Below are 18,921 nucleotides of genomic sequence, written 5' to 3' on the forward strand. Positions count from 1 at the left end.
AGTAAGGCTTCTCCCTTCATTTGCTTGATTGACACAATTTAATGTTGCATAAGAGTAAAGTGTTTCGTTAAAGCAAATAACATTTTCCACTTTCGTTCAGTTCTCGTAAACCCAGAAAAAATTGTTTTCCATTGCCAAGCTTCTCTGATTACACATAAAAAGTCAACAGCTATTGCTGGGGGACTAGAGTGTGCATAAGTCTGTGCCTCTTCCACTCACTGTGTAAATTCCAGGAGGGCAGAGATCACTTCTAAATGCTCCTTTTGTTCCTCCACAAGGCACCACAGTACAATGCCCTGAACACTCTGCACTTTTCATCAACCAGGATGAAAAGTATACAAAGTGGATCAAAACATGTGCTCTTTACTTTTGAAAAGCCTAACAATATTTAATTGCAACTTTATGATATGAAATATGATCTTTATCATGCCAAATTTAAGTAGCCAAAACTAAAAAATTTATTTTGAAGGATTTGTCTATTTTGTAGGCTCTGGACATATCTACATAGAAAGTTTACAGATTACCCTGTATTGCTGTCAACAATCAGTGTCAGAGCATAATGGGCTTGATAATTCTGTTTGATCATCAAAGAAATCAGACATAAATCAACCTGTCTTCAAAACTGAAGGTTGGTCTTAGTAAATACTAGAAAGTGCCCAGTTTATTAATGTGGGATTTCTGTCTTTGACATGGACATGAATTTTGGGGTAAATACTTTTTAAAAAAAATATCCTGTCTTTTGTCATGACATATTTGTCTAAAAATATAAGGTAGTTTTTTTTTCTTAGCTGAAGAGAATCCTGAACATAACAGTGCACATTTTGTGCTGATATAACCTTTGCCTCTAGAATACAGCAGTGGGAGTATTTGCCAAAAGTTGTGTAAAGAGATTGGGATAAGAGAAAGTACCCTGGTGTTCAAACAATTCATTCAATTAGCATTGCTATGCAGGCCATTGCTAAGCATTGGGGACAAAACAGTGAACCTCTACCCTTCTCAACTTACATTGCACTTGACAGAGATGGATAGTATACAAATAAAGAGTGAAAGACCGAGAATTAGCGGCAAGGGTTATGGAGAAAAGTAAATCAGGGAAGAATAATGAAAACAGCAGGATGAAGATAAAAATCTGATGGGAACCACTTGACCTCCGAGAAGATACTGATCAGCGCCTCAGTTTCCTCATCTGTAAATCTCAGAGGCCTGTTGTAAATCCATTGAAATTATCCTCGTTAAGGTACATAGTGGGGATTTCTGTTCACCAGCTAGTAATCATCTTAACTAATTGTTCTGATACAGAAAACTGAGTCACAGTACCACCCAGAATGTCCTGCCCACTGAAAGGACTTGAGTGGGGCCAAAATCTTGCCCAAAATTCACTGGTCAAGCTCTGTGCCTTGCAAGATGCTGTTCTTCTTAAAAATATAGAATTGTACACTTGAAATCTATGTAATTTTATTAACCAATGTCACCTCAATAAATCAATAAGAATTCAAAAATAAAATAAAATTAAAAATTGGTCCACACAGACAAGGCATCTTCCAGCAGTCCAGAGGGAGGGGGTACTTGTTTCAAATTGGCACGGAACCACTTGTTTGAGCCAGCAGATTTCTGGGCACCTCCTTTCACATTCTCTACTCTATGCTCCAGCTCAGCACTGTGGGTAGAAAGGATGGTGATCAGTGCACAGCTACAATCCCTGCAGTCACGCCTTCCATCAGATTCTGCCCAAACAACTGCTCGGATTGTGCCCGAGGGCCTCAGGATGTACATGTGCAGCTCCCTCACTGTTAGGGTCTCTGACAGGAATGCACGAGGCCAAAAGGGTAAAGAATTAGGAATTTATTAGGTCATCTGGAAACCCAGATGGGCTGAGCCCCAAAATGGCTCCTGCACCCAAAGATGGGGAGTCAGAGGTTTTTAAAGGACTCTAGGAGGGCTTTTTCTGGGCGGAGAATTCTCTGTGCAGGTGCAGATTCTGGGAAACTCTGGAGGGGAGAGATAATGGTCTTAGCAAGTGGAATGTCCATTGTGAAGTGGCCTAAAGGTCAGTTTCCCTAAAGCAGTGGTCAGCAAACTGCGGCCCCTTGAGTGTGGCTCTTCCACAAAATACTACATGCGGGCGCGCACGTACAGTGTGATTGAAACTTCGTGGCCACACTCAAGGGGCCAAAGAGCTGCATGTGGCTCTCGAGCCGCAGTTTGCCGACCACTGCCCTAAAGGAAAGGCCACCTTTAACATTACAAACCTCTTTATGGTGAGTCCAGAGTTAGTACCTAAAGGTGAACTTTGAACAATGTTGCTGTTGAGAATTTCTGCAGTCAAAACAATGCTCACAACCAGCATAGAAGGCAGAAGCCACCAGGAGCAGCTCAGGGACTCATAGCATTGCAAGAAATAATAGAGGAGAGGAATGGAATCTAGATTAGACAGCCTCTTAGCTGTCTGTCAGGTCTTTACCTCAGAGCCCCAGGTTTGTTATAAATAATTACTATATGCTTAAGTTAACAGTTTAGTAACCTGGGTTACATAGCAATGTTTTAATCATTGTCCACAATTTTTTTTCTTGTCATCTTAAAGATTCCTGGTATAGGCGAGATTTATCTGCATTTAGCAATCAAGATTCTGGGGTTGATAATGGTTAAAATCAAAGAAGCAGTCATTCTTACAGAATATCAGCTTTATTTCTGTTGGGCAAGATGCAAATTACCTCCATTATTCCTCCTCCACAACATCAGAATTATTAAGAACAAACCGGCAAGGACTGTCTTTCCTTTTGTGAGAGGGAGACACTAGTATGAAATAGCAGGTCATTTTGCCCAGGGCCAGTCAGATCACCACATTGCTATCTTTTTCACAGAAAATTGTGTAACTGTAATTACGGGTGGAGTGTGGTCACGTATAGAACTTTGATAATGAATCCACTGAATTGACCTTGCACAATGCAACTGTCCAGTTCATGATTATTTAGAGAATGATGACAGATAATGTCATCATTATCTCCACCCCTTTGGCTGCCCATGAATAGGTCAAGGCCTTACTCATCTTTTACTGGCATGCAGAGGGGTCACAAGCAGGGGAAGAGAGGAAGCTCAAACTCTAATTCAGCCAAAGACAGCCTGCTAGTGTTGACATCTATAGTTCTATGGGAAAGGGGATTTTTAAAAAATGGAATATGGATTCCAATTATTTCTTCAATTTTGTTCTCTCACAATCTTGAATGAAGTGGAAATCAAAGCATATGATGTATTAACAATGGAAAAGAAGTACAATACTAGAATTATTTTTACAAAAGATTAAAGACTAACTTATACCTGAAACTTGATTGCATAGAACTTCAATGTGTGACTTTCCTCCCTTGTCATCCCTAACCTCATTACCTCTTGCTTCTATACCACTATTCTGGGGTAGTCCACTCTGCATAGCATTTAGCACTTTGATTTGTGCCAGGTCTTAATTTATAAAAGGTGACTGAGTGATGAAATGAAGAGGCCAAAGCCATTGTTGTCACTTGCAGTTTTCCTAGAAAGAAGAGGCACACATGTCATGCAGGGCCACATGAGGAAGCACCAGATTTTTTTAGGAGGCAGAAGTAGAAGCCAGAAGGATGCAAAGGCCACACATTTTATTGGGGTTTCTGCAAGAAAGGCTAGGCTGGGAAGAGTAAACATGGTTAGGATTGGCTAGTTTTAGTAATTCCAGCCCTGGCCAGTGTTACCCAATAGTTAGAGCATTGGCCCATGCACCAAAGGGTCACAGGTTCAATTCCGGCCCTGGTTAGGGCGTGTATGGGAGGTAAGCAATCAATGTGTCTCCTCACATCTCTCTCTCTCTCTCTCTCTCATTCTCTCTCTCTCCTCTCTCTCTCTCTTCCCCTCTCTTCCTCCTCCTCCCTTTGCTCTCTCTAAAAATCAATGGAAAAAATATCCTTGGGTGAGGATTAACAACAACAACAACAACAACAACAACAACAACATAATAATAATAATAATTCCAGCAGGTTTGGGGGCATAGGAACTGTCTCTAGTTGTCTGGTATTTGGCTTTGGTTGATTAGGGTAGGGGAAATAGTAGATTGGTGTGTGAGTTAGATAAAGGAGGCAGTTGGGGGTATGGACTTTTTTTTTAAAAAAATCCTCACCCGATGATATGTTTTCATTGATTTGAGAGAGAGAGAGGAAGGAAGAGAGAAACACTGATGTGAAAGAGAAATGTCAGTCAGCTGCCTCCTGTATGCACCCCAGCTGAGGTCTGAACCTGCAACCTAGGTATATGCCCAGACCAGGAATCAAACCCGCAAACTTTTGTTATACTGGATGAAGAAGCTCCAACCAACTGAGCCACTCAGCCAGGACAGGGGGTATGGACTTTTGATTGGTTGATTAGCATATGAAAGCCTGATTTACCTACAGGTGGTTAACTATCTCTAGGAATTAACTAGTCTGGGAGGGGCAGTCTCTCCCTAGATAGCAAGGCTCGCCAAAGCATCATAAAATATTAAAAATAAAAAACATGATTGATAATTTTATATCAGTATTATCTGTTTATGTGACTGTCTCCTCAATTAGACTGAGCCTCCTTAGGGCCAATGATTATGCCTTGTTTTGTATTGAATCCCAGGCACTTAGCATAGTGCTTGTCACATAGCTAATAGAATTATTAGTATATTAATTTTTAAAAGTCCTCTTCTGGAGATACATATTGATGTATTTTTGGGATGAAATGATATGATGTCAGGGATTTCCTTGACAATACTCCAGGAATTCATGTATTACAAAGTTAAGAAGTTAAAAAAGTAAAAAAAATGAAAAGTCTGACTTTGGTTTCAATTTTTATTTAATTCTTAATTTATTAGCAACCTTTCAGTGCACAGGATGACACCCAACCAACTGACCCACACTGGCCAGGGCTGGTTTCAACTTTAGGTTGAACTTTTTGTTTAACTCCCGATTTGAAATATTCTTACTTACTGTCTAAGGCAGATGCTGTTTGTTAACCAACCCACAAGACATTTCCAACTCCTTCTCCCTGTTATTTCCACTATAGAGGTTACAAAAGCTCTTTTCAAGCCTTCCTTGAAGTAGCCAAATATTAAGGGTTTGACCAATGAGACATCAGCAGAAGTTTGCTAGAGCTCCTCAGCAGACTTGATGTTTTCCTGATAAAAGATGTGATTTAGTACTGCTTTCCCCCGCTTCTTTTCTGCCTTCAACCTGGATGTAATATCTGGAGCTGTAGCAACCATCTTGCAACCATGAGACAATAGTCATGAGGGAAAGGCCAAGGGAATTGGAGACACTTGCCCTCACATCATCAAGTTGCTGAACCAACCCTGGCAGCCACCTATCTCCTAATTAAAAAAAAAAAAATTGAAATAAACACCTTTGATAATTCCTTCTTGGTTTTTTTTCCTGTTACTTATAGCAGGACACATCCCAACTGTTAATATTGCTAAATACAAAGTCATAGCATGAGTCCTATTTTGCTTCTAGAAAATTGGCACACATTCTATAACCTTCAGTCTTTCATATATGGATGTGCATTTTAGAGACTGATTTAAATGCTTATCCATGCTATGATAATTTCATTCTTCTCAAGGTTTGCAAATGTTGCAGTTTATGGGAAAGTCTTGGATTGTGTATTTTTTTCTCTCTGAGCTAGACTTCAGTTTGAGCCTGCTCTCTTTATCCCTTCGACCCAATCCCACTGCATTTATTAAAAGTTTTGTTTCAACTTCACAGATTCTATTCCTGTGACACAATTTACAGAAAGAAGAGGCAGCTCACACACAGAATTTACCAACAAAACTTTTATTTCAAGCTAGTTTTCCTGGTACACTGCCATCAAAGTCTCCAGCCAGCCCTCTTGAACTCCGTCATCCCTGGAGATTTTTCCTCAGCAGCTGGACTTCTGACTTCAGGGAGATATTTCCGCTGTCGAAAAGAAAGTTTCAAGAAGATCTAAGTTGGAATATTGAAGTAAAATAGTTACATATCTTTAAGGAAAATCCAGAAAGTTTATATGTCTTAAGAAAATCCTTAAAAGAATTACCATTGTTTGTGCAACAAGACAGCTTAGCCATGAAATTGGAAGCAACATTGCTGTCACTCTTCCATGTGGACAGAAATCCTGTAGAATGAGCCAGGTTTGGCTTTATGCTAATTGAAATGTTTCCCCAAGAAACAATGCTATAAATGGGGATTTAGATCTTGGACACCACACCCAAGTCTCTTTTACTAGGAATGAGTATGATTAATTATAGGAATAAGTAATGATTATTATACTTGTATTAGTAATATATCATTAATGGTGTTGATATGATGCTGTAGGTAAAATTATATTTTAGGCTAGTAAGTTTGTGGTTTTGTGAGAAATGTGGTCCTTATACTCAGAAAGGATTTTTGAGGCACTGTCCTCCTGCACCTCCTCCCACTTCAGCTGCTCTGTGTCTTCAGTCCCACAAGGTGCCCACAGGGAAAACATCCACAGAACTCGAGAGCTGCACAACATACTTAGAATAGGATATGATATATATCTATAATAATAAAAGTGTAATATGCAAATCGACCAAACAGCCAAACAGCAGAATGACTGTCTGGACGACCACGCTATGACACCCACTGGTGCCAGGCCAGCCAAGGTGGGTGCAATGCGATTGGTCGGGGGGCCTGCCATCGCCCCATGATTGCCCCGCAGAGGGAGGCCCAGGCCACTGACTGGCGGGCTGTGGTGGGTGGGCAGGGCCTCCCTCTGCAGGGTGATCAATCGTGGGGTTCCCAGACTGTAAGAGGGTACAGGTTGGGCTGAGGGACCCCCCTCCCAGTGCACAAATTTCATGCACTGGGCCTCTAGTATTTAATAGTTTTTCTGATTTTAAAAGTAATTTAAATGTGAAGGTAACCTTGAAAGAAATGGAAAAGTACAATAAGAAAATAAACCTCTCTCATAATTTTACCATTTAGAGTCACCATTAATATTTCAGTAATTTCTATTCAGTCTTACATATATACTAGAGGCCCGGTGCACAAAATACATGCACGGGGGGTGGGTCCCTTAGCTTGGCCTGCACCCTCTCCAATCCAGGACTCCTCAGGGGATGTCAGACTGCAGTCGAACATCCCTCTCACAATCTGGGACCTCTGGCTCCTAACCGCTCGCCTGCGTCCCTGCCTCCCTGCCTCATCACCCCTAACCGCCTCTGCCTGACAGCCTGATGCCCCTAACTGCTCCCCTGCCAGCCTGATCACCCCCTAACTGCCCTTCCCTGCCGGCCTGATTGCCCCCTAACTGCCTTCCCTGCCGGCCTGATTACCCCCTAACTGCCCTCCCCTGCCAGCCTGATCGCCCCTAGCTGCTCCCCTGCCAGCCTGATTGCCCCCTAACTGCCCTTCCCTGCCGGCCTGATTGCCCCCTAACTGCCCTCCCCTGCCAGCCTGATCGCCCCTAACTGCCTTCCCCTGCAGGTCTGATTGCCCCCTAACTGCCCTCCCCTGCTGGCCTGATTGTCCCTAACCACCTCTGCCTTGGCCCCCACCACCATGGCTTTGTCCAGAAGATGTCTAATTAGCATATTACCCTTTTATTAGTATAGATGACATATAATATATGTAATATATAGAGAGAATTTGAATAATATTTCAAATACTATTTTGTAGACTTTTTATCACTCAATATTATATTGTAAGCATTTTTCCATTAAAATTTAAGACATAATTTTTTTATGTTAGATAGCCTTTAGATGATAAGTGTAGCAAAACTTAGTGTAGATGATTTGCTTGTTTTCAGTTTTTCATTAGCATGAAATAACATGCCAATAAATGTTTTTTGGCATGGTTGATAATTTTCTGAGATCAACTGCCTGGTCAAATTATTAAAATTATTTTGTCCAAATATTAGAATTATTGTATCAAAACACCAAAAGATAATGACTTTCATGGAGAGCCTAAGTAACTAAGAAACTGATGAAAATCACAGTAACAAAGGTACTATTTTCATACTGATGTTGCTAATAAAATGGAGAAAAAGATAGGAATGAGAGGAAATAAAATGAATATGAAAAAAAATTAGAATCATTATTTTATATTTCTTGAGAGCTGTGGAAACATTGTATACTTCCCCCAAATTATATGCAATATATACAGTTAATGATTGGAAAATTGAAAAATGAAATCTTTGCCAAACTGATAGCTTCCTCATTCAAAAAGGTATCTTATGGTTGTTTAAATCTTATTTTTAAATGATTTGATTATTAGGAAGGTTAAACATTTTTATAAGTTCAATTGTCATTTGTATTTCCTGTTCTATGAATTGTCCTTATGCATTTATTATATGAATCTGGAAATTACATTTATCAGAGTGTCTTTTATTAGATCAGGAATATTTACATAAATTTGATTAAAAATAAAACCAGAGTTTCTTGGTCATCTCAAAACAATAATCTTTGAATGGAAGAGTGGTGTGTCACATCACATACATGGTCAGTGGATCAGATATCTTTATGTAAACATTAAGTTTATTTAAATATGATCACTTCCAATTAATTTAGCTTACCTTTTTATTTCATTACAGTGTAAGTGCTTTCCATTCCAGCATCAATGTGACTACTAACATGGCAATGAAATAACCAGGTTCCAACATCTCTTGTATACATTTTTACAGTTTTATAGACCCCAGGAGGAAGGTCATAAACGTCAGAGCGATACAGTCCAGAATCCTCAACAAGGAGACAAAACATCATTAAATAGCTTATAAAAGGTATCAGTCAGCCATTTACACATTATACCATTTGCTGTGACTCCCCACTTCTAATAGACTTTGTTAAATGACAATTGGAAAGCACTATGTGTTGCTGCATGTCTCCTCTGAGTACAGCTGAGGGTTTGGAGGAGGAGCAGGTCCCAGAAAATTTCAGTGATAGGCCACAGGGACAGCACCTCACTCTAAAAGGGTTTCTGTGTCAGTGTTGGTGTTAGATGTCTTGTCAGTATCTCTTACAGAAGAATGCTCTAGATTTCAGAAAACATCTGGTTTCACAAATCCCAAAGGTTTTAACTGAAATGTTCCTAACTAGGGATATAATCAGAAAAACTCATGGTTATGGGACAGAAAGGAACTCACCTGGCTCCTGCAGCTCCATCTGCCTTCTAGGGATTGGGGCTGAGGGCTGAGGGCCTATATGGTGAATTTCTCTTCCCAATAGAGAATTTGATATTTAAGAGACCACAAAGTATGTAGGCTACTTTGATTTTGAAAGATGAAGCTCAAGGTCCTGGCCCAAATGGATTAGAAAGAGAATTTAAGAGGGAGATGAGTTGTTCTCCATAATAAAATAGCAGGCATGTGGAAGATGAGGGATGTATTGGAGAGAGTAGCTCAAGATAGGGTCCAGAATAATTTGGAGAGAGAAGAGATGTCAAGAGAGTCTGGAGGGGAAGAATGCAGGAAAGAAGTCCTGAGAAGGAAGGACAGTGAAAAGCAGGAGAGGCAGAAGCTCTCAGTGATGCATGGTGAAGGGGTAATTGAAGATATGGGGTGTCTAATATCAAATAAGTGCTTGCCATTACTGTGTAGTATTGAAAAAAAAAATAAAGCCTTTATTTACCCTCAAATTTTCACTAAAAGTCTGTGACCCACAATGGCCTTGATTTTGTGGTTGCTTAGGAGAATCAGAATCAAGGAGAGATGAGAAAATAGCAGCCACAGGAGGTGAGAGGTAAGGGAGATGAACAGAAGCAGGAAATGAGAGCTGGAGGTGACTAGAAGAAATTTAGGCTCTCAAGACTCATGGAGACATTGGAAGGTACAGAGGAGGAAGGTGGAGCCATTCCCCAGGATGCAAAGTGCAAGCTTGAGTCATTGCTATTGAGGAAGATCAGTTTTGCTAAGGTGACAGTAATATTGATGACAAGATACATTTTAAGATGTAGAGCACAATATGAAATAATTTTAACTAAGAATTGACAATTGTCCAAGGCAATATGTACCTGGAGCCCTGGCATCGAGAGCAACTGTAGCCTTAGCAAACTGGAGACGACTAGCTGGCTTGTGCCAAGACCAGGTTAGTAACCCCGGAGGGCTGCTCTTTGCCCCCCAGGAGTTCCAGGGAGTAAAGCCCAGCAGCTATATCAATGCTGGACTAATTAAATTCCACCTCCAGGGAAGGAGAATACTACTTGTGATCATCTGTGAGGAGTTCAGTGCAAGTGGCTAGAGTGGAGAGGTGGTGGACTAGGCTCTGTGGTATAAATAGGATCATTCTTAAGAAAGGCAATTTTGTGAAGTGGTTAAGAGTGAGAGGTTCTGGCATGAGATCCAGGAGTTCAAATCCTACTTCTACCACTTCCTGTTTGTAAGAAAGTGCATTATCTTGTTAATCCTTTATTTTATTCCCCTATCTCATAGGGAAGTTGTTAGGGTCAATAAGAAATCCATGCAAAATATTAAGCATAGCATCTGGCACATAGGCAGTACTAAATAAAGATTAGCTATAATTATCATTATAGAAATGTTATTATAAATTCCACTTAATCTGACCCGTTAATATAATCACTTATATAGATGTGGCCCTTGAAGGGTAACTCTTTGATTTCGTTTCATTTCCACACAACACTTGGCATAGCTCTAAAAACTTCAGAGGCATTTGCTGAGTTGAGCTGATCTGAACTGAACATCAAATATACTGTAGAGAACTTAGCCAAATTTTAAATAGCTTTTTTGTTCTACTTTTTAAAGTCCAACACAATTATGAAATTAATAACAATCCTAATATCTAGGCTTTTCCTTAAAATATATGGGAAGCATAGGTGCAAGTGTAGAAAGGTCATGATTGTTGGACCTGGGTGATGGGTAAAGGGGTGTATTATATTATTCTATCTATTTATTATATAAAATTCCCTACAATAAAAATGTTTTTAAGCCCCCAAATAGTTTAACAGGAATAAATGTATTAAAGGATAGGAAAGAAAGCAACACACCAGTAAAACTTTGTGTAAATTAAGTCATGTACTCATTTAATTCATTTCTATGATAGGCCCTGAGCATTAAAGAAGCTATGAGCATAGCACATCTAGAATTCAGAAAGCTTTATGTGAAACTTCTATCAGTGTGGAAAAGATGGACTGCATTATGCCAAATGCTTAAATTAAATGTTGGAGGTGTGTAATACATAAAATGTAATTGGTCCTCAATTTTACAATGATCTAAAGGTAATATGCAAATTAACTGTGACTCCACGACAAAGATGGCGGCACCCATAACCACAAAGATGGTGGTGCTGGCCGAAGCCATGGAGCCGGTGGACACACAAGCCCGCAGGGTGGTCTGGACCCCAGCCCCAACCCCGCACATCCACAGTGCTGGGTTGCTGGGGCCAGAGTGAGTGGAGACACAAACCCTCAGAAGATGGCCCTGATTGGGCCGGTAGCTATGACACCCACTGTAGCCAGCAAACTGGCTGATCAGGGGTTGGGGCCAATGGCCAACCTCGCAGCCCCTCCCACCTGCTGGCCTGCCCCAGATCGGACTCTCCCATCAATCAAGAGTAGGGTGCACAGAGTCTGGACCCTTCCTGGCAGCCCCGAGTTCATGGGGTTGAGAATTCTGATGGCCCTGCCCAGAGAGTAGAGGCACCTGAGGGGCAGGGACAGGGACCACAGGCCTCCAGGGAGCACTGCAGAGTTGGCAAGGAGAAGAGAGGGCCTGCGAAGGGGAAGGAAGCGAAGCAGACATCAGCCCAGAATCCAGCCCGTCCCCTCCGGAGGCAGCAGGACCTAAAGCCAGAACCCCAGCCCCAATATGAAGAGCCCTAGGGAGGCTTCAGGAAGCTCTACGCAAAGCTGCGCATTGAGAACTAGAGACTTCCTGAGGCCCTGACGTAGACCACACTGCAGCTGGTGCAACTCAAGTGGAGCTGTAGCACACCACGTACAGGCAGGAGCACTTTGCAGAGAGGCAGTCCCTCCTGGAGCTGGAGAGATTTGAGCACAGGACCCTGGAGTGCAAGGCTGGAAGAGGAGCTGAAGGGCCTGTCCAACCTCAGGGCTGACAACCAGCGCCTCAAGGAGGAGAATGTGGCCCTGATCCACGTCATCGGCAAACTGTGCAAGTGACCCTGGAGGACTTGCTCCTGCACCCGCATTTATACAACTGCTTCTGTCACACGCACCCCTTCCCTTATGTGAACACAAGTGACAGGGCTGCCGGGGAGTCTCTGAGAAGCCATAACCTCCCCTTTGGACCTCCAGGCTGGGAGGGGAGGACAGAGCTCCCAGGAGCCAAGGGGGCCATCTGAGGCCATGGAGACAGGAAGCTGAGCCAGGTAGGGGGACCAGAGCTGCAGGCAGGACCAGGAAGGAACTGAGGACCAGGAAGTGCCAGGACCAGTAGCCAGGACCAGAGTGGCCACCCAGAGGTCCCCTTTCACATGTGCTGCCACCAGTCACCCCTCCAGCCTCTGAGTAGGAATCCGAGAATGTGCCAAGCATCCCACCAGCCTGGGCCAGGTGTGCTTGTATATAGGGTCCATGTGCAATAGGGAGGGACATCTTCTATTTTTTGCTGCCCCCTCCCCAATGCTGTCCTGGGCAGGGGGAGAAGGTATTTTTGAGACATAATACAGGCACCACAAATAAAAGTCATAAAGTTGCCAAAAAAAAAAAAAAAAGAGTGGCCTGGCCGGCCAAAAACCCTCTCCCTCCCCCCACCCCTGCCAGCCCCGCCCTCAATCAGCCTGCCCCACCAAAATAGGCCTTCAGCCCCTTCCCACGCTGCCTGCCTCTGATCGCAAACCCCCACCCCAATAGGGGGCAGGGCCAGCCAGCCAATCTCTTGCAGCCCCTCCCCCTGCCAGGCCCCACCTCAGATCAGCCGCCCCCCCCCAATCAGGGGCAGGTATGGCCAGCCAACCAACCACCCATGGCTCCTCCCCCAAGACACTGGTCCCTATTGGCACCCTCCACCCCATTTGGGGGCATGGCCAGCCGGCCCACCGACCACAGCCCCTCCCCATGGCCAGCCCCACCCCCACAATTGGCTCCCCAACCCCAATCAGGTTGGCAGGGGGGGCATTTGGGGGCGATCAGGCCAGCGGGGGGGGGGGGGGGGGAGGGCAGTTGGGGGCGATCAGGCTAGCAGTTGGTGGTGATCAGGCTGGCAGGCAGAGTGGTTAGGGGTATTCAGGCAGGCAGGCAGGTGAGCAGTTAGGAGCCAGCAGTCCCAAATTGTGAGAGGGGATGTCCGACTGCTGGTGCGGGATCGGGCCTAAACTGGCAGTTTGACATCTCCCGAGGGGCCGGGTTGGAGAGGGTGCAAGCCGGGCTGAGGGACCCCCACTCCCCCATGCACTGGGCCTCTAGTGTTTATATAAGGGATTAGGATGGGAAATAAAGAAAATGCTTCTTAAGTAAATAAACAATCCTAAATTGGGAATGGAAAAGGGAAGGATAAAATTGAAAATATTTAATATAAATGAGAGAAATGGCCAGTCAAAAGTGGTCAGTAAAAAAACAATTATGGAGAAGTATGACAGATAGGGTGAAAGAAAGCAATTCAGACAGAAGATATAAAGAGACTAAGAATACATAAAATAGAAACAGATGGTAAAAATCATATGAAAAGGTACAATAAAGCCAGTTGACACCTAGTACCAAATTTTTGTTTTATAAAAAATCTTGAAGGAATGATAGAAGTAGAAAGCCACTATTTGTAACCCCCACTATAAAATTTGATTTGGGCAAGGATCATCAATGGAACTTTTTTAAAAAAAGTAGAAGGCGAAAAATTATAGGAGAATAAAATACATTTAAAAAATCTCTTCTCTATAGATTATTAATTACAATAGGAAGATGATACTTTTAAAATAGAGAGAATAGTACACATTATCTTAATAAAGTTATCAAACTTAGCTTCACCAATATTAGAACCTGTTGACAGCAGAGCCTTTTGATGTGATATATGAGAAGTATATATCACCTATGGAGTGTCCTTGCCAATGATATTAAACATGGATTCTATCATCAGGAAACTATAAGATCAATGCAGAATATGGAATATTCTACATAACAACTGGCCTGGACCCCTCAAAAATGAAATTTCAGGAAAAATCAAGAAAAAAAGGCAGAAGGCCTATTTTGATTTTTAGGAAAGATATGACAATGGCAACCAAATGCTATGTATAAATGATTAGATCTTGGGTTAAAGAAAACAATTATAAAGAGCATTTTGGGGACACCTAAGGATATTTGAATGGATTGCATGTTAGACTATATTATTGAATTACTGTTCTCTTTAGGGTGTGAAATGTTATTGTTGTTGGGGGCAGAGATTGTCCTTATTCTTAGGGTGCACATACTCTAGTATTTAGGAATGAAGAGTCATGATGTTTGTAATTTGCTTTCAATTAGGTTCAGAAAAAAAATATATAAGGGGAAAGTAAATGTGGCAAAATGTATATGACTACTCAAGATATTTTTCTTTCATGTTTTATGTTTGAGCGTTTAAAAATTAAAAAAAAAAAGATGGAATAGAAAGGTTAAAACTGCCCTAGCTGGTTTGGCTCAGTGGATAGACTGTCTGCCTGTGGACTGAAGGGTCCCAGGTTTGATTTCAGTCAAGGGCATGTACCTTGGTTGCAGGCTTGATCCTCAGCCCTGGTTGGGGCATGTGAGGGAAGCAACCAATCACTGTGTCTCTCTCACATTGATGTTTCTCTCTTTATCTCTCCCTTCCACTCTCTCTAAAAATAAATATAAAAATATCCTTAGGCGAGGATTCACACACACACACACACACACACACACACACACAATGGTACAACTAAAGATAATTATCAATGTCTTATTATTGAGTAAATTCATATAGAGAAATGCAATTCATATATTCACAAGCATTTATCAAATGTCCATGAGATATAATAGCTAAATGCATAATTATTTACTTGCATCTAATATATTATACATTATATGTATTGAACATAGTTTGTTACCTTGCCATGGAATTAAATGGAGCTTCCCAAGGTTCTTACCGTATATTCAAAGCTGTGGCCATGGAAGTGAACTGTGTGCAGGTCGAATTCACTCCCTATGCCAATCAGATAAAAATTCACTTCATCCCCAACATGAAATGTGAGACCTTGGTTATTTCCAAATAGTCTTCCATTAATTGCTGTAGGTAGACATAGTTTTATTATGTTCAAAAAGGATTTGAAATAATGTATTTAAAAACAACATCTTATAGAAAATGTCATGGGGAGTTTCAACGTGGCTATAGAGTAAGTGGAACTACATTCACCTCCTCTGAGTGCCAAACCAGATTTACAGCTAAATTACCAGTATAGTGCAATCAACCTGAATGACCAACTGAAGGACAGCTGTACTGGAGTGTTATATCCAAGGATTTATAGAAAAAGCTATATAGAGACTTGTAAGAAGGGTGGAGATGTGAAAAGAGCTGGCTCCTGCACCCATGTATGGCAGCTGAAAAACTGGAGGGATATCTTGGTTGCAAAAGACACCCCTGAGGAACATGGGGTCTCAGTCCCATGCCAGAACCCCCAACACAGAGCACCAGTGCTGGGAGGTAGAGCCTGCATATCATCTGGTAGTGAAAACCAAGAGGGACTCTGTCTGAAGGGAAGAGGAGGGAGTTTGTTAGAATCCCAGGTGCTTTCCTAAAGGGACAATACACAGGAGCTTGTTTCAGGACACTCACCCAGGGCTCTGGTAGAGGAAAGGCAACTCAAGGCATATGGAAATCATAAAGAATAGACCTGGGTGGCATGGCCTTGAAGAGAATTCTGAGAGTCAGCTACTGAGGTCCCAATCCTGAGTCAATATCCCACATCACCTTAAGGCACCATCTTCCCAGGGTTGGGCATTCCTATTCTTACAGCACCAGCCTGGAGAGTCCACTAACTTGGTCCTCAAATACTGATGACACCACCCTGTCAAGCTTGAGTCTGGCAGAAAAGAATGTTGCCTGAACCCAATAGGGACCTTTGCTGCGTTCTTTCTTTGGAGAAACTATTGGCACTCAGACAGACATTAAGCTGTGAGGCTTTGGCATGGGGGCCAGTCTTCCCCTTCACCTGCAGGCTTGGCCAGCATCACTTCAAATGGGAAACTGTTTTGTTCTATCTTCCCAAGTTCTGGTGGCCTCAGACATTGAGTTGAGATCTGAGGGAGGGTTGTGGTGGGGCAGAGAACACCACTCAGAGCCGGGACCTTTGAATTACACTTCCCTCAGATACTCTGGTCCAGCTTGAGTGGGTATGGCTATGCAGCCAAGGGGAGTCTTAAAGCTCGCTCCCTTCCCACAGGCTCTGCTGGCATCACCCTCAACAAAAAACTCTCTTGATCTATTTTTCAAAGTCCCAGTGGCTCTGCCCTGCTGAGCTTTCTCCTGCAGTGGGGAGAGCTGGCTACATCCAATCTGAACTGGTGGTATACTTCTCCTGGGGGAGCTAGAATTGGAAACTCTAGCAGAGACTGAGTAGTATGGCTCTGGAGTAGGGGACCACATTCTCCCCATTGAGCGCCTGAATACACTGCCCCCAAGTAGAGAACTCACTTGCCCTGTCCTCCCTACCCAGTTTCCCACCCTAATGAGCTTGCACCAAGTGAAAGGGGCTGTGGGGTATGACAAGTTTGGGCCCACTTTAAGGCTTTCTTCAAAAGGCTCTAGAGCAGCGGTTCTCAACCTGTGGGTTGCGACCATCTGAAAACACATATAGCATATCAGATATTTACATTACGATTCATAACAGTAGCAAAATTACAGTTATGAAGTAGCAACGAAAATAATTTTATGGTTGGGGGTCACCACAACATGAGGAACTGTATTAAATGGTCGCGGCATCAGGAAAGTTGAGAACCACTGCTCTAGAGGAAGTCCAGGAAACCTCAGGGGGTGGCAGAGTAGCCGACAGTTGGATGCCAACCTCATAGAGCCTTGGACCTTTTACTGATCTGCCCCCAGCTCAGAGATCCAGGAAGCTGACTCTTATACACAGCTTGAGCCCTCCCATGCACACCTAAGCCTAGTAGACAGAGCCACAATCAGTGACTAGTGTGGTAGCCCAGGGCCAGTTACATACAATGTCTGACATCAACCTGCCCCAGAACCCCACCCAAGTGCCCCAGAACCAACACAACCATTGGTGGGTTTCAAATGTCACCAAAACCTGACCCAACAAGCCACACAAATGGCACAGCCAAAGGGAACTCCAGCAGGCACCAGAACCTGCTGGGAACAACTCCATTTTTGGGGACAGATTTATACACAGTGAAAAAGATCTATACTTATAATCAGCCAGCCTGAGGGTTAAATCCACCCATGAATGGACCAATAGCATTGAAAACTCAATTACAACAGGAAGGGGCATAAAACCCATACAAGAAACATTTTTGGAGCATCAAGATCAGGTGACCTAGAAAATTGTGCCATCAAAGCCAATAAAGCACCTACATCAGAAAGCCCTGAAAACAAGCTTGGGAATCATAGTAGATCTACTTAATACACAGAGTAAAACACAAAAAAGCAGACAAAATGGGAAGACAAATATTAAAGAACAAGAGAAATCCCCAGAAAAAGAATTAAATGAAATGGAAACAACCGAGATAACAGATGCAGACTATAAAAGAATAATTATAAGGATTCCCAAAAGCTCAGGGAAAGAATGGATGATCTTGGTGAGAGCTTAAACAAAGAGATAGTAAGTATTTAAAAGCACATAAAAAAACATAAAAAAGAATCAGCCAGAAGTGAAGAATATATTTGAAGGAATCAACAGCATTTTAGCTGAAGCAGAGGATCAAATCAGGGATTTAGAGGACAAGATAACAGTAAGGAGAGCAATGAAAAGAAAAATGAATTTTTTAAAAATGAGGAAAGTCAAAGGGACCTCTGGGACAACATCAAGCATAACAACATCTGCATCATGGGGACACCAAAAGGAGAAGAGAGTAAGCAAGAAATTGAGAACCTGTTTCAAAGAATAATGACTGAAAACTTCCCTAATCTGATGAAGCAAAAAGTCACAGTTTAGGAAGCACAGAGTCCCAATCAAGATGAACCCAAAGAAGCCCACACCAAGACACATCATAATTATAATGACAAAGGTTAAAGACAAAGAGAGAATCTTAAGAGCAGCAAGAGAAAGACAGTTAGTTACCTACAAGGGAGCTCCCATAAGGCTGTCAGCTGTTTTCTTAACAGAATGCTTCAGGTCAGAAGGGATTGGCATAAAGGATTCAAAGTGATGAAAAGCAAGGACCTACAAACATCACTATTCCATCCAGCAAAGCTATCATTTAAAATTGAAGGTGAAATAAAGCTAAAGGGGTTCATTACCAACAAACAAGTATTGCAAAAAATGTTAAAAGGCCTTCTTTAGCCCTAGCTGGCTTGGCTCAGTGGATAGAGCATCGGCCTGAGGACTGAAGGGTCCCAGGTTGATTCTGGTCAAGGGCACATGCCCAGGATGCAGGCTCGATCCCCATTGTGGGGCATGTAGGAGGCAGCCAATCAATGATTCTCTCTCATCATTGATGTTTCTATCTCTCACTCCCTCTCCCTCTCTGAAATCAACAAAAATATATATTTAAAAAAAGCCTTCTTTAAGAAGAAGAAAGAAGAAAATAAATATATATAGAGAGGAACGTAGGAATAAAGATTAAATAGCAATAAATAAGTACTTATCAATAATAACTTTAAAGCTTTTTTTAAGAATATATTTTATTGATTTTTTTAACAGAAAGGGAGGGAGAGGGATAGAGAGTTAGAAACATCGATGAGAGAGAAGCATCGATCAGCTGCCTCCTGCACACTCCCTACTGGGGATATGCCTGCAACCAAGGTACATGCCCTTGACCGGAATTGAACCTGGGACCCTTGAGCAGGCCAATGCTCTATCCACTGAGCCAAACT

The 18,921-nt window shown here is 42.3% G+C and overlaps 1 protein-coding gene across 1 annotated transcript in view; it reads right to left on the reverse strand.

Annotated features, from left to right (window-relative positions):
• Positions 1 to 5,794: 5,794 nt before the first annotated feature.
• Positions 5,795 to 18,921, reverse strand: part of LOC139003735 (ceruloplasmin-like) — a 48,499-nt gene continuing 35,372 nt past the window's right edge. The window contains exons 17-19 of the mRNA XM_070405949.1: positions 15,020 to 15,159; positions 8,551 to 8,713; positions 5,795 to 5,933 (exon numbers count right to left, since the gene is read on the reverse strand). Of these exons, the coding sequence (XP_070262050.1) occupies positions 8,555 to 8,713; positions 15,020 to 15,159 (299 nt within the window). The 3' untranslated portion in view covers positions 5,795 to 5,933; positions 8,551 to 8,554. The remainder of the gene's footprint in view (positions 5,934 to 8,550; positions 8,714 to 15,019; positions 15,160 to 18,921) is intronic.

This window comes from Myotis yumanensis, unplaced genomic scaffold (assembly GCF_028538775.1).
Source record: "Myotis yumanensis isolate MYYU_CA2020_CCGP unplaced genomic scaffold, mMyoYum1.0.hap1 SCAF_2, whole genome shotgun sequence".
NCBI classification, from domain to species: Eukaryota; Metazoa; Chordata; class Mammalia; order Chiroptera; family Vespertilionidae; genus Myotis; species Myotis yumanensis.